At 36.8% G+C, this 16,107-nt stretch overlaps 1 protein-coding gene across 1 annotated transcript; it reads right to left on the bottom strand.

Annotated features, from left to right (window-relative positions):
• Positions 1-261: 261 nt before the first annotated feature.
• Positions 262-16,068, bottom strand: LOC136751449 (interferon alpha/beta receptor 2). The gene is made up of 7 exons (XM_066707075.1): positions 15,967-16,068; positions 15,413-15,542; positions 13,381-13,553; positions 10,604-10,758; positions 9,387-9,540; positions 7,796-7,911; positions 262-2,765 (listed from the first exon to the last, which is right to left on the bottom strand). Exons 1-6 carry the CDS (start codon positions 16,001-16,003, stop codon positions 7,817-7,819), a joined length of 744 nt encoding a protein of 247 aa, XP_066563172.1. The 5' UTR covers positions 16,004-16,068; the 3' UTR covers positions 262-2,765; positions 7,796-7,816.
• Positions 16,069-16,107: the final 39 nt, after the last annotated feature.

The raw sequence follows: 16,107 nt of genomic DNA, 5'->3' as shown, positions 1-16,107 counted from the left end.
ATGTAAACAATTTCTCGACAGTTACCACGTCTCTCAGATAGTGAAGCAGTGGCTCTGGGTGCCTCGATCCCTTTGACAGAGTTAAGAGAAGCACTGCAAAGTATGGCCAAGCCTAAATCACCTGATTTTGTTGGGTTTTTTCTTGTTTTCTGGAATCTGTTGGGACCATTACTACTGGAGATGATACAGACAGCATCAGAGATTGCCCCCTTTAGCAGACATGTTAACACTGGTATTATTTAATTATTACTGAAAAAGAACTGTCCCTCTAGGATACTGATCTAAATTGAACTTGCAAATCTCAAAATGTCTGTGGAGAGGGAAATTATCACGTATCATTCTCCAAGTATTACATTGTGAAAAATCATCATCCGGAGGATTATCCTTACCAAATTTAAAATTAAAATCAAAACAATATGGTTTTCGCATTCTTCTATTTTTCACAATGATGCATTGCTGTCTGATGGACACCCTTTTGCTTTTCCTCAATGGTCTAATATGGGAATTCATATACTAGAGGATATTACTAAAGACAACTACTGTGTCTTATTCAATGTGTAATACAATGGAACCTCCTGTACAACTGACTGGAACTAAGACAATTCAGGTTAAATGTGATTTATTACAGAGTCCAGAATATAGATCACAGTGTGTACTGGGTACAGCAAGGCAAAACTGATACAAAGATGTGATGGACAAGTCAGCTTTTATGAGTTGAACCCCTGTCCAACTACACCTTCCAGTGACTAACCCACCCACCAAAGTAGGCAATGGCAGCTGGTCATTAGCATACAAAGTGACAATAAGAGTCCTCACTCTGCTCTCCCACATTCCAGGGTAATGGCTTACCCATTCCCCTCACCCATATCTCTCTTGGAGGTGATTAACTCACCCCTCCCAACAGCATGGTAGATAGAATGTCTCCGTATTCCTTAGCTTTTGATATGCTATTAATAGCAGAGATCCCCTGCCATCAGCCAACTGTGTCCACTTTCTGTGAATCAGCACACCACTCAAGAACATTTAGGCAGAGCTGACTTGTCCCAAACTGTGGAATAATACCAGGGTGGATTTTACCCAGTTTCAGACAGTTTTATTCCCTACACAGGACCTCCAGTTACAGTACAATTTATTGGGTATTTATTATATATTTTTTAAATTGTGTCTTCATTCTGCAATGTGTGTGTATTGTGTCCTCACCGTCTACATAATACGTTGACTTAAGGGGTAGAAAAACGTGTCTGGTTTCTGAGCTATATACTTATCTGCTCAGAACCTCATATGAACCACTAGCAATTGGTGCTATTTGGAATAGGGACATTGGATTAATGTTCTGTATTGTCTTGGTGTGTGTTGTTTCTTTCATGTCCCTAAAAAAATAAAAAATATCACAAAAAAATTAAAGAAACTGTAAGTGGCAATAAATGTGCTGCTTTGTTAACAGCCTTGCATTATTATTATTATTATTATTATTATTATTATTATTATTATTATTATTATTATATCTTCGTTATATAATACAGCATTGATGTTATGATTTCAGTATTTTATATAAATTATATAAAAACATCACAACACTGAGCAGTTAAGAGTATTGCATTTTGTTGTATCACCGTTTTGCAGAGAATTTAACAAACAAAAAGCATAATCTGAATTCGATTCAGCTCAATATCACAGTAATATAAACTGATTTTATATTCGCAAGACTGATCTAACAGTCAGTCTTCTGTTATGTCCACATTCTCTTAACTGTGCTCATCTTTAGCCCAATTAACCTATTAAGTAAGCGATTGTTCAGTGCCATGGTGAGAGGCAATAATGATCTATGAACTATTTGGTAAGTGGGTCTATATAATCCCATTTGAATACCCTTTGCTGTCAATGACAATGTTAACCAAGGATGTCCTCAACCATTTTGGAACATAAATCACATTCACGTGAAACACATTGTTTAAACTAAATTAAATGTGTTTATATAATGCTGACAGATTGATTCAACAACCATGTTGTATATCAAGATGCAATAAATGTCATTTTCAACAATGCATTTGTAAAATTTACCACGTAAAAGCATTTACCATGCTTTTGAACTGGACTGAACTAGGTCATGAATCTATCATTACTTAAATTGTTTTAGTTACAAAGTTAGCTTTTTTATATTTGAAGGACAGAAGAAAAAAGTTCAGACAAAAAATACATGGATTTTTTCAAGACTCTCATGTTCAGAGAAAACTGAACTTGAGGCATGTTATCATGAAACAAGATCATTGTAGGTCAGTGATGCCAGGGTGCAACATTGGAAGGTAAAAAGTGAATAAAAGAAAAGAAAAACAATACAAAAATAACCAAAGAGTTGATTATTTAGAATTGCACAGTGGATAACCACTCACTTGGTATAGGGCAGAAACTAAAATAAAATGAAGAACAAGTAACAAATCAATAATATCTTCCTTTACAGAACCTTCTTTATTCCTTTTGATTTTGTTTGAGGTCCTGTTTTTTAAACCCCACGCACAGAGCAGCTCAAGTTTGGGGCAGACAGGTTCAGACTATTGTTGAAAGTTAGTGTGTGTATCCGGACTAGCATTGCATGTAATGTGCCCATAGCCTTTATCTTCTTCTCTTACACTCTCCTCTTTGACACTGGTGTTCAAGTGGTACCAGTTACACCTTTTGCCTTCCATGTCTAATTTAAGGAAATTGACTGAGCAATCCATTTCTGGAGTGTTGACCTGTTGAGTGCTTGCATCAAAAGACAAAGACATCTAGAGAGGTAGAGAAAGAGGAAAAGTGATGCTTTAATTATAGTAACTTGTCAGAGTTGTAAATACAACATTGTGGTGTATATCTGTGCTTTGGTAGTTTCCAATATTAGAAAGTTATAGAAATTATTATTTAGATTAATAGCATTGTTTTGGATTGTGGATATTCTACAAACAATTATCTTAGTAATATAATGTTATTTTAGTAACATTCTCTAGTGTTTTTCATTGTATTCTATTATTTCTGATCATACATTTTCAGCAACTTGGTTTGGCTTTAGTTATATTGCTAAAGAACTATGAGTGTTCTGTTTTTCACTATGCCAGCGGAGATACAAACATTAATGTATTTAAAGTAGCCTACAGCCACCACTGCCAAGTGTCCTGATTAGGTGACTGAATTACTGGAGATATAAAAAAAGTTATACATTGATTTGCATGTTAATGAGGGAAATAAGTATTTGATCCCCTATCAATCAGCAAGATTTCTGGCTCCCAGGTGTCTTTTATACAGGTAACGAGCTGAGATTAGGAGCACTCTCTTAAAGGGAGTGCTCCTATACTCAGCTCGTTACCTGTATAAAAGACACCTGTCCACAGAAGCAATCAATCAATCAGATTCCGAACTCTCCACCATGGCCAAGACCAAAGAGCTGTCCAAGGATGTCAGGGACAAGATTGTAGACCTACACAAGGCTGGAATGGGCTACAAGATCATCGTCAAGCAGCTTGGTAAGAAGGTGACAACAGTTGGTGCGATTATTCGCAAATGGAAGAAACACAAAATAACTGTCAGTCTCCCTCGGTCTGGGGCTCCATGCAAGATCTCACCTCGTGGAGTTTCAATGATCATGAGAACGGTGAGGAATCAGCCCAGAACTACACGGGAGGATCTTGTTAATGATCTCAAGGCAGCTGGGACCATAGTCAACAAGAAAACAATTGGTAACACACTACAACGTGAAGGACTGAAATCCTGCAGCGCCCGCAAGGTCCCCCTGCTCAAGAAAGCAAATGTACAAGTCCGTCTGAAGTTTGCCAATGAACATCTGAATGATTCAGAGGAGAACTGGGTGAAAGTGTTGTGGTCAGATGAGACCAAAATCGAGCTCTTTGGCATCAACTCAACTCGCCATGTTTGGAGGAGGAGGAATGACCCCAAGAACACCATCCCCACTGTCAAACATGGAGGTGGAAACATTATGCTTTGGGGGTGTTTTTCTGCTAAGGGGACAGGACAACTGCACCACATCAAAGGGACGATGGACGGGGCCATGTACCGTCAAATCTTGGGTGAGAACCTCCTTCCCTCAGCCAGGGCATTGAAAATGGGTTGTGGATGGGTATTCCAGCATTACAATGACCCAAAACACACAGCCAAGGCAACAAAGGAGTGGCTCAAGAAGAAGCACATTAAGGTCCTGGAGTGGCCTAGCCAGTCTCCAGATCTTAATCCCATTGAAAATCTGTGGAGGGAGCTGAAGGTTCGAGTTGCCAAACGTCAGCCTCGAAACCTTAATGACTTGGAGAGGATCTGCAAAGAGGAGTGGGACAAAATCCCTCCTGAGATGTGTGCAAACCTGGTGGCCAAATACATGAAACATCTGACCTCTGTGATTGCCAACAAGGGTTTTGCCACGAAGTACTAAGTCAAAGGGGTCAAATACTTATTTCCCTCATTAACATGCAAATGAATGTATAACTTTTTTGAAATGCGTGTTTCTGGATTTTTTTGTTGTTATTCTGTCTCTCACTGTTAAAATACACCTACCATTAAAATTATAGACTGATCATTTCTTTGTCAGTGGGCAAACGTACAAAATCAGCAGGGGATCAAATACTTTTTTCCCTCACTGTACACTCACCTAAAGGATTATTAGGAACACCTGTTCAATTTCTCATTAATGCAATTATCTAACCAACCAATCACATGGCAGTTGCTTCAATGCATTTAGGGGTGTGGTCCTGGTCAAGACAATCTCCTGAACTCCAAACTGAATGTCTGAATGGGAAAGAAAGGTGATTTAAGCAATTTTGAGCGTGGCATGGTTGTTGGTGCCAGACGGGCCGGTCTGAGTATTTCACAATCTGCTCAGTTACTGGGATTTTCACGCACAACCATTTCTAGGGTTTACAAAGAATGGTGTGAAAAGGGAAAAACATCCAGTATGCGGCAGTCCTGTGGGCGAAAATGCCTTGTTGATGCTAGAGGTCAGAGGAGAATGGGCCGACTGATTCAAGCTGATAGAAGAGCAACTTTGACTGAAAGAACCACTCGTTACAACCGAGGTATGCAGCAAAGCATTTGTGAAGCCACAACACGTACAACCTTGAGGCGGATGGGCTACAACAGCAGAAGACCCCACCGGGTACCACTCATTTCCACTACAAATAGGAAAAAGAGGCTACAATTTGCACAAGCTCACCAAAATTGGACAGTTGAAGACTGGAAAAAAGTTGCCTGGTCTGATGAGTCTCGATTTCTGTTGAGACATTCAGATGGTAGAGTCAGAATTTGGCGTAAACAGAATGAGAACATGGATCCATCATGCCTTGTTACCACTGTGCAGGCTGGTGGTGGTGGTGTAATGGTGTGGGGGATGTTTTCTTGGCCCCTTAGTGCCAATTGGGCATCGTTTAAATGCCACGGCCTACCTGAGCATTGTTTCTGACCATGTCCATCCCTTTATGACCACCATGTACCCATCCTCTGATGGCTACTTCCAGCTGGATAATGCACCATGTCACAAAGGTCCAATCATTTCAAATTGGTTTCTTGAACATGACAATGAGTTCACTGTACTAAACTGGCCCCCACAGTCACCAGATCTCAACCCAATAGAGCATCTTTGGGATGTGGTGGAACGGGAGCTTCGTGCCCTGGATGTGCATCCCACAAATCTCCATCAACTGCAAGATGCTATCCTATCAATATGGGCCAACATTTCTAAAGAATGCTTTCAGCACCTTGTTGAATCAATGCCACGTAGAATTAAGGCAGTTCTGAAGGCGAAAGGGGGTCAAACACAGTATTAGTATGGTGTTCCTAATAATCCTTTAGGTGAGTGTATATATATACACTGCTCAAAAAAATTAAGGGAACACGTAATCATCACAGTATAACACCAAGTCAATTAAACTTCAGGGATATCAATCTGTCCAGTTAGGAAACCAAAGCGATTGTGAATCAATGCCACCTGTTTTGGTGAAAATGAAAGTGAGAACAGGTGCACTGGGGAGGCAACAGCAAGACAACCCCCAAAAAGGGAATGGTTTTGCAGGTGGTGGCCACAGACAATTGCTCTCTCCTTATCCTTCCTGACTGAATCTTCTCTAGTTTTGCATTTTGCTAGTGTCCTTGTCACTACTGGTAGCATGAGGTGGTAACTGCAACCCATTCAGGTTGCACAGGTAGTCCAGCTCCTCCAGGATGGCACATCCATACGTGCCATCGCAAGAAGGTATGCTGTGTCTCCCAGTACATTCTCAAGAGCATGGAGGAGATACCAAGAGATGGGCCGTTACACAAGGAGAGCTGGATAGGGACATAGAAGGGCATCAACCCAGCAGCAGGACCGGTATCTGCTCCTTTGTGCAAGGAGGAACAGGAGGAGCACTGCCAGAGCCCTACAAAATGACCTCCAGTGGGCTACTGGTGTGCATGTTTCTGACGAAACTGTCAGAAACAGACTCCATGAGGGTGGCATGAGGGCCCAATGTCCTCTAGTGGGACCTGTGCTGACAGCCCAGCACCATGCAGCTCGATTGGCATTTCCCAGAGAACACCAGAATTAGTAGGTCCGCCATTGGCGCCCCGTTCTCTTCACAGATGAGAGCAGGTTCACACTGAGCACATGTGACAGACGTGAAAGATTCTGGAGACCTCGTGGTGAACGTTATGCTTCCTGCAACATCATCCAGCATAACCGGTTTGGCAGTGGGTCAATGATGGTCTGGGGAGGCATATCCTTGGAGGGTCGCACAGACCTCCTTGTGCTAGCCAACGGTACCCTGACTGTTGTTAGGTACCGGGTTGAAATCCTCAGACCCATCGTCAGACCTTACGCTGGTGCAGTGGGCCCTGTGTTCCTCCTGGTGCAGGACAATGTAGGCAGTTCCTGGATGACGAAGGCATTGATGCCATTGACATTCCCCAGACCTGAATCCAACTGAGAACCTTTGGGACGTTATGTATCAGTGCATCCGATGCCGCCAAGTACTGCCACAGACTGTCCAGGAGCTCACTGATGCCCTGATCCAGGTCTGGGAGGAGATCCCCCAGGACACCATCTGCCGTATCATTAGGAGCATGCCCAGACGTTGTCAGGAATGCATACAGGCTCGTGGGGGCCATACACACTACTGAGTCACATTATGAGTTTATCAGATCCGATGTGTGATTTAAGTGTTTTTTGAGCAGTGTATATATTAATTTTTTCCAGAGCTGTATATGTACCTATATATGTATACTTTGCATGTCTCTCTACAAGTTAATGCAGTCATGGTTACAAATGATTATGTGGAGAACATATGATGGTGGCGAATTGCAGCATGGAAGAATTGTCACAAGGATCAATTGTCACAAGGTGAATTGTCATGGACCTACACCAAAAAGTTCCCATTCATTATTTTAATTTTGAAAACTGCACAATTTAAGAAATTGAATTTAAACTGATCTTATTGCTCATGATTACATATTACAACAATCAGGCCTCATACAGATAAAGATTGTGTTTTCTTGTAGCACACCAGCACAGATTTTGTATTATAATTGTGATTTTGTTTTATTAAAGAAACATTTTTCACATTTTCCACACACTCATTAATCTGACAGCCAATTTCAGACAGAAAATAGCATATTAATGCCCTGGCTGTCTTCAAAGAAATACTGCACATCAAATACAGGCACTTCCATAACAGGTCTATAAAGCAGTCTGCTTCTGCAAATTAATTTAAGAACAGACTACAGAATAAGGCTGGAATAGATTAAATTGGAAAGGAAGGTTCTGTATAGAATTAGAAAAATCCCTTACCAAAGAATTTGGGAGATGTTTTTAAAGAGAGCGCAGAATGTAACCGTAGAACAGGAATCCCCAGACCATAACACTCAGCAAGAAGACCAAGCAAAACAGGCCTAGTACAACAGGGACTGCAAAACAAACAGAAGGGACTATATATGATTCAGCCTGACACTATACATTTTACCGTTATGAACATTTTACACAGTACATTTGCATGGTACATTTTCTATGATTATACTATTACTATTATTACTATTATGGAATTACTTTGCTTAGCTATATTTGTATCATGGCTTAGTGTATCTTTACACACATAAGTGCACCTTGCATTCCTATATTTTACTGCAATTTGTCCATGTACATATTGTATAACCTTTTTTTGAGGGTATTTCAATTGTAACTGCTTTCAGATGACATGGGCATTAATCCAAATGGAAGAGAAAGTTTTAAAATATGTATTTAAAAAAATATGTTTAAAATATATATTGCTATCTATTACTTAAAAAGTTTTTTAATGTTCTGTACATTTTCATGTTACAACAAAACACCTATTTTACCTAAAATATACTAACCAGTTTATTCCTGTCTACTTTTTCCAAATACATTTAGTAATGTATTTTTTTTTATCAAAGTGTTTTTCAAAGTGTATTGTATTAGCTACTTTTAAACAGATTCTATCCCTTTGAATCATTGAATATACTGTCAAAGTAAATACAAATATATTTAAAAATAAGTCATATAGTGGTGAGAAATACATGTAAATAATAAATATATGTAAAATGCATTTAAATGTATAAGAAATAATAATAATAAAAACATCTATTTTATAGTTGTATTTACATTTACAATATAGTTCTACGTTTTTTGTTTGTTTGTTTGTGTTGCTGCAAGGGGAGTTTATTTATTTATTTATTTATTTATTTATTTATTTATTTATATTATTTTTTAGGCATGTTGTTGCCACAAAAAATAAATGTGTAGTGCAAGACCATTTCAACACAATTAAATATATCAGGCTTTTAACTAAAGAGATGCATATTTAGAATGATTCGCAAGTGCAATATAGTTTCAGTTCCTATCCAGTTCTGTCGAATCGTGAGGTTATCCATAAGAACTACAAATGGTCTTGAACTACAATTGATTTATTAATTTTTTCGTGGCAACAAAACACTACCTAAAAAAACAAACAAACAAAACATTCTCTGGCAGCAACATGCCCCCAAAATACGCAAAAAAAACAAAAAAACAAAAAACTCGTATTTTGTTTTTTTCAGGTGGCAGCAATACGCTTCTGTACATTTGACCCTTTATCAAAGGAAAATAATATTAGAATGTTGTACACTATATGCATTTTGTTGAATATACTTATGAAAAAAAAGTTTACATATTTACTCAAAGAGTTGCAAGAGTATGGAACAAGATACCCAACCATGGAATTGTGCTCTCTGCACAAAATGTCTGAATGGAATTCTCAAGTTGATTAACTACTTGAAACCAAATGAGCAATAATGTCCTCTCTTGTTTGAATACTTTCTTCCGTTATTGATTAATTACTTTTAAAAGCCCAAAAGTACATTTCCCAACAGAATTGTGTACTGTGTACCTTTGTTTAGATGAGGTAAGCTGGTGAAAACACAGTGTGGATTAGAAAGAATAGCATGCTGATTGATTCCTATGTACATTTTCACAGTGACACAGTACTCTGTGGCAGGTTTCAAATATTCAATAACTCTTTGTCCTGAAATTCTCAGGGTGAACTGCATAAAAAGAGAGAAAATAGTTAAATTAGTACATTTAAGTATAAAACATTTTCCCCTTTACATTTCTGTGTGAGCATTTGTAAAGCAATATTTAATGTCTGAACATAAGAAATAAAGATGTTAAGCTGATGTATATTGTCAAAACATACTGAATATCTGAAACAAAAAGTCAACAGAATATGTATTTTCTTGGAGAACATTATATGTAGAGAAATTAAAAAAATAAATACAAATCCAGATGTAAAAAAAAAAACCAGTGTGAAGGTGTTAAAAAACTAAACAAAAACATTATAAACTAATTTCTTACATATTGCTTCACTGACTTTGGATTTGTGTTACAGTTCCTGTAAAGAATACAATGGAATACTGTGAAATCTTAAAATATACAACAATCAAATGTGAATGTCTATGTAAATAGTTATCGTCAATTTCACATTGTGAAGTGTACCGTTTTAATTCTGAATAACTTAGTCAATGTTATGATATTTCAACTCATATTTACATTTTATTATAAAGTGACAATTTCATAATTAAGGGATTAATCTCATAAATATTTAGTAATGTTAACAAAATAATAATATTTCTACAAAATATTTAATATATTATTGTGTAGTCCAGTAATGGTTTACAAATATTTTTTTTATAAATAAAGAAAAACGTATTCTAAAACCAAATAATAAAAACAGTATTTTTTTATTTTTCTAATATTGCTACTGTAATGCACCTGAATCTGAATCTAATCAGCAGCAATGTCTTAAAAAAATGTGTGGTACTGTACTGATAACAGATCTTTGTATTTACCCAGATCTGGTTTGTGACTTGTTTGGTTAGGTATCAAAACAATGTGTGTCAGAAATATAATTTCCTTTAATTGGACACCTGTTTACTTTAAAAGGGAAGTGGTATGGTGGAGACAGTAAACCACAAGTGTGTTCAACTGCAAGAAAAAGTATTTTTTTTCTAAAACATCAATGCCCAATATATACATAAATGGTACATATGACCACAAAATGGAAATTATTGTGCAGTGTACTTTCCAATAGCTAGGTAACTGTCTTGCCTTTCTTCCATCTGTGGCACTCAGGACTTCGCAAATGTATTCAGACTCGTAGTAGGCTAAGAAGTGGTCCATTCTCTTTCCCTTTGGGGGCTTCACCTGTAGATGAAGGCAATCGCCACAGCCAGACACAGTTACTTCAGGAGGACCCAGGATTGCTGGAATGTAACAGTGATTTAAACATTCAGTTAATTGAACATGAACAGTTGTCAAAGGCCCTGCTTGAAGGCAGAAAAACAGACATTAATCTTGAAGGTTAAAGAGAAAATAGTGGCACTCCTAAACAACATATCATCATGTATTACCATGGCATTATACACGACTCCATGTTGATTAAAGTTTAGGTAATATGTTTGTATTTTTAACCCTGATCAGTTTATAAACTTTGACACCAATACATGATGTCAGTTTGCATTCAGTTATGTTCTATATGTTATGTTCATTACAGGATAAAAAGTAATTGGTATAATTTGGAATCCTATTTCTTTGTAAGTCTATTTATAAATAATTTGATTCAGAACTATTCAAAAATATTGCAGATGTTGCAATCATCACTGAAGTACAATAAACATAAACCCAAAAGTGAAACACATTTTAAACAGCAAACCATTGCTGTCTCTATCAGATTAATCCAATCTTAAAGCAGTTATAATAACAGCTTTGCATTTTTTACATTTTCTTAGATACAACAAACATGGTTTAATGTATTGGTCATCAACAACAGATGCTATGCATAATGCCATTTATGAGACAAAGTGCCTGATAAAATCAAAACTTTGACCCACCCGCTAATAGAAAACTACAAACCTGTACATCATAGCGGTTACATTTATGATTAGAAGAAAGTGGCATCTAACTATAAATGAAGCCGCAACTGAGTACAGTTCTGTAGTTTTCTATTAGCGGATGGGTCAAAGTTTTGATTTAAACCCAGCCAAAAATTAAGAAGTCCTTAATCTAATTAATACTAGTGTTTCTTAAAGGAATCCAGATTATCAGCTTTGAATATATGGCTAGGTATCTTGTTTGAATTTTTGTATGACGAGGTCCCTTATATTTTTACAATTATAATAGTATAGTAGAAGTGTTTTTTTCACATAGTACTCCCATACAGTATTGTGGGTCAGAGCTCCCCACTAGGGATTTGATCGGCTCTGCACAGAGCATTCCTTTATGTATCCTGAACTGATGTAAATTACAATAAATTGTGTATAACCTGCCTTGACTTGATATTTGATATATTCATAAACTAAATGTATTTCACATTGTGTTCCTTTGAATAATGATAATTACAATTATTTCTGTATTTTGCACTTATGTTGTAAGTCGCCCTGGATAAGGGTGTCTGCCAAGAAATAAAAATAATAATAATAATAATAATAATAATAATAATAATAATAATAATAATAATAATATACTGTGCATTATACACATGTGATAATAGATCAGACCTTTAATTTTGAGGTAGTATTAACACATTTGTCTATATTTTTGAAGGAATCTTAGTTAATGAGCCTTGAAGCTTCACAGTTCTCTGTTATTTCCTCTCTTGATCAGATGCTAGTCCCATTTCTGATAAATTGTCTTAAGCTGAATCATTAAGCAGTGTGAAATTGGATTAATTGTAACTGGCTACAACTATTTGTTTCTTCAGTGTTTCAGAAATATTCAGCTGTGACAGAGGGTCAATTTATTTTCATTGTCAACTGTGGCTGTATTTTAAACTGCCAGATGACTGCTCATTCTATTGACAACACATAATACATTTGGAGTGATTTACTTTATTTATTTTTTGTTATTTTCATTTAATATCCACCCATTTTGAATTGTCAATTGATATTTAATATAACCCTTGTTCTAACATAGGAAAGATGAAGAAAACGCATCTTCTTAAACTATTAGGCTACTTTCTTTTCATATTAAAAACAACACAGCTAAGGCAATGCATGTATAGTATGGCAGTGGAGCCCCACTCAGATTTTAACTAATGTCTCTGGGATAACGCCAAGTTTCTGATCTGTTAGCAGAGTGTCAAACCCACTATGCCAAATGAGCAGACCCTGATGCAGAGGGCTTGTAGCTTGTACACTCTACCAAGCTCAGAGATGGATGACATCATCATAATTTCCATGAGCTGTTTTATGTATAGAAGTGTAATGCATCTTTCTCTGATAAAACACTTCCAGGTTTCAGGTACCTGGCACCTGTTACCTCCGTTGTGGCACAGCATGTACAGGAAACCTTTGCTGACTCTTGTCTCTGGCTCCATTTTCCAAATTAATCCGATGCTCCCCTTTCACCACTGACTGGCTCATATCTCAGCTCATATTGAGATGCTGATTCTTATTTGCCATTACCTTGATCAGTCTGAAGAGATGAGAGATCTGTGCCATATCTGTGCCATATCTGTGCCCCAAATGGATGGAATGACCTACCCACCGAGGTCAAAACTACCCAGTCCCTGATCATCTTCTAGTGTCTGTGCAAGACAAACCTGTTTTCAAACTGGACCTGTACAACTTTAGCTCCCCCACTAGGGGACAATATGCCTTTCTAACTTTAATGCACGTCCTGAAGTTTACTGATCTTATTCCCACATTAATGCCGATTTTTTTTTCCTTACTGTAATTGTTTCTGTATTGCTGGTAATGATGCTGAAGTTAAAGATTGTCAGAAACCTGAGTCTTTATAAGGTAATTTGTTTAACCTGTGCTCTACTGAAAATGAAGGAGCCATTTCATAACACACTTGACAACCAGAACAACAGCATCTTGTCTTACTGTTTGAAATAGGCTGGAAAAAGCTTGACTTCGACCAGGTGGACTGTTCTAACTCTGTGAAAGCTTGAACTCTGGCGACATATGACTTGAAAATATCCCTGAACTCCTCTGTCAGGTCACATTCTCCAGGGCTGGTGATCTTCAGGCACATCTTCACAGGAGACCAGTTTTTGCTGGGAATAAATAGACAAACTTAGCTAAGAGCTTGGCTGGAACAAAAACTACAAGACATTGTAAATGACTTTGAGATTCTGCTCTATTGTGGATCCACTATTTAACATTATTATTATTATTATTATTATTATTATTATTATTTAAAGCTACAAATACAAAGTAAATTCCAATCTTGTCAAAATACTAATGCTATATGCTTATTGTAAAAACAACACATGTGCAGTGCTCTTTTGACAAGTTAATAGCTCATTTGACTTCCTCAGTGGTAGGGGGACCATGCATCCTGGTTTCGGGACAGTCCCTGATTTTAATTAAACTTCCTGGTGTCCAGACAATTTTCTCAAAATCGTTTACATGTCCCGTTTTTTAACTTTCCCTTGTTTAGACTTATTTATAACTCTGAAAACCTTTAAAATATACAATAGCGGACATTTTAATTATATTGCTGTCACAGAATTTGTGAAAAACAGTTTGAGTAAGATAGTTATGGATCACAGAGTGTTGTAGGTGTATTCATAATTCTATATATAAAAAAAACAAAAAACATTAACTGTCATTAAGAATAAATTCTACCATGTTAGTTACAACAAGTTAGTAACATGACTGCTGTGACTGTATATTTCATACTGATATGCTAACACACATGGCTACACAGGACAGATTTAAGAAACACAAATGGGCACTTTTAATTATGGAGCTGCAATTTTAATTCTCCCATAGAGAAATAATAATGGAAAATATCAGAGATTCTTTTTGTCAATGTAACTGAGATCATGAGGGAGTCATATACATGTATTTTTTGTTAAAATATGTTGCTCAAAATAGAAAGGTAACTAGATGTAACGGCAAGTGGAAATCTTGCAGACATTTTGTAGAAACTTTAAGAAACAAAAATAATGGAATAATTAAATAACAAACTAGCCTGCACAAACAAAATGTTTTTTAAAAGGATGCATAAAGATTATTACACGACTATTAAATGTTAATTGTAAAATACAATAAAGGTATTTTGCAGTCGACATGATGTAAGTTTATACTTTCAATTTAAAATAATTTTGTTTTATATATTCCATCATTTTCATTTTTACCTTAAAGTTTCAACAAAATGTTAGCATTTAGAATTGGCATTAGAATTGAGATTGGCATTGATATATTAAAAAGCACACAAAAACAGCATTAGCTTCAGCATGTCACATGAGTATTCACGTCACAACACCGGCATTCTGTTGCTGAATGCATGCTCTTTTAAATCCTCACTGATTGTTCCACAATCGACAATCTTGGCCTGTAACCTTTGTGATGTATTTTTTACAGTGATTTTACGCTCTATCCAACTCACAAATACGTGAGTGGTAACTCACAAATATGCGAGTTGTACTTGTAATTTTTGTGATTTGTACCTGCATTTACAAGAACAAATTCTTTGGGTATGTATCCCAAACTGGAAATTGCAGTCTCCAGGACCTTGAGTAGTTTCGGTAGGCAGCAGTCATTTAGGCCCACACAGGGCACTGGATGGGTTGAAACCAAAATGACTTCCTGTTTCCAAGCAATTGGAATCACCTTGCATCTGTAATAGACCTTTTTTCTAATGTTACTGGAAACCTGCACATATGAGTAGTGGGAGGACCTTGTGTTTAAAGGACCTACTATGTCACAAGACGTTGGAATGAAAATGTCAACAGGCTACATAGTCTTCTTCCTAATTTAATCTCACAAACTAAGTAAGCACATAACAAAGTTGTGCATTTCTTCCAAGTCTATAAACTTGGATGGGGAGAGGCTGATTGGTCCTGTGTGGCTGGGCTCTCCAGGGCCACGCTTGGTAATCACTGTCATCTGTCAGGCAGATACATACTGGAAATGTAAATATTCAACTCTGTATTGTGTTCCAGTTGGTGAACCAGGACCTGGATCCCATTTGAGTACATGCTCCAGGTTGAGGGAGATAATGGTGACATTAGTAGGAGATGGGAGCTCACATTGGCCTGCAGTACAGAAAAGAGTACACTGAGACAAAAATACACAAAGAACCTACAGGTTATTAACCATATAAACGCACAAAACAAATGATTATTTATAAATATTTTTAATAATATATTTTAATAATGTATCCCCCCAAAAATTTAAATAGGGACAGTCAATTAAAACGCTTGTCTAGTCCAGACTGCATATTACATCTGCAATTAATCTTTAAGATAATTTCTTAATTTTTGAAATTACTTATTTGTTTGCAACAGATAACAGTAGTAAACCTTGGTTGCAGATGCCTGTTATAGGACCACACACACATAAATACTAATTTCTGAATAATTTCCAACAGATTTCTGAACCATACATATGTATGGCTCAGAAATGTGTTGGAAAGTGTTCAGAAGAATATACTATAGCACATTAAAATATACAACTTACCAAGAGCAGCCAGGCACAGAAGTTTTAACAGGAGCATCTAGTGAGTCAAATGATACAAATGATACAGCTTGCTGCCTCTCATTGCTTTTAAAGGATGTTAAGTTTCACTTTCCCTGTAAGTCCCTCCCAGTGAACCTGCAG

The sequence above is a fragment of the Amia ocellicauda genome, chromosome 6, assembly GCF_036373705.1.
Source record: "Amia ocellicauda isolate fAmiCal2 chromosome 6, fAmiCal2.hap1, whole genome shotgun sequence".
Taxonomy (NCBI): Eukaryota; Metazoa; Chordata; class Actinopteri; order Amiiformes; family Amiidae; genus Amia; species Amia ocellicauda.
This window is presented reverse-complemented; position numbering and strand designations above follow the sequence as displayed.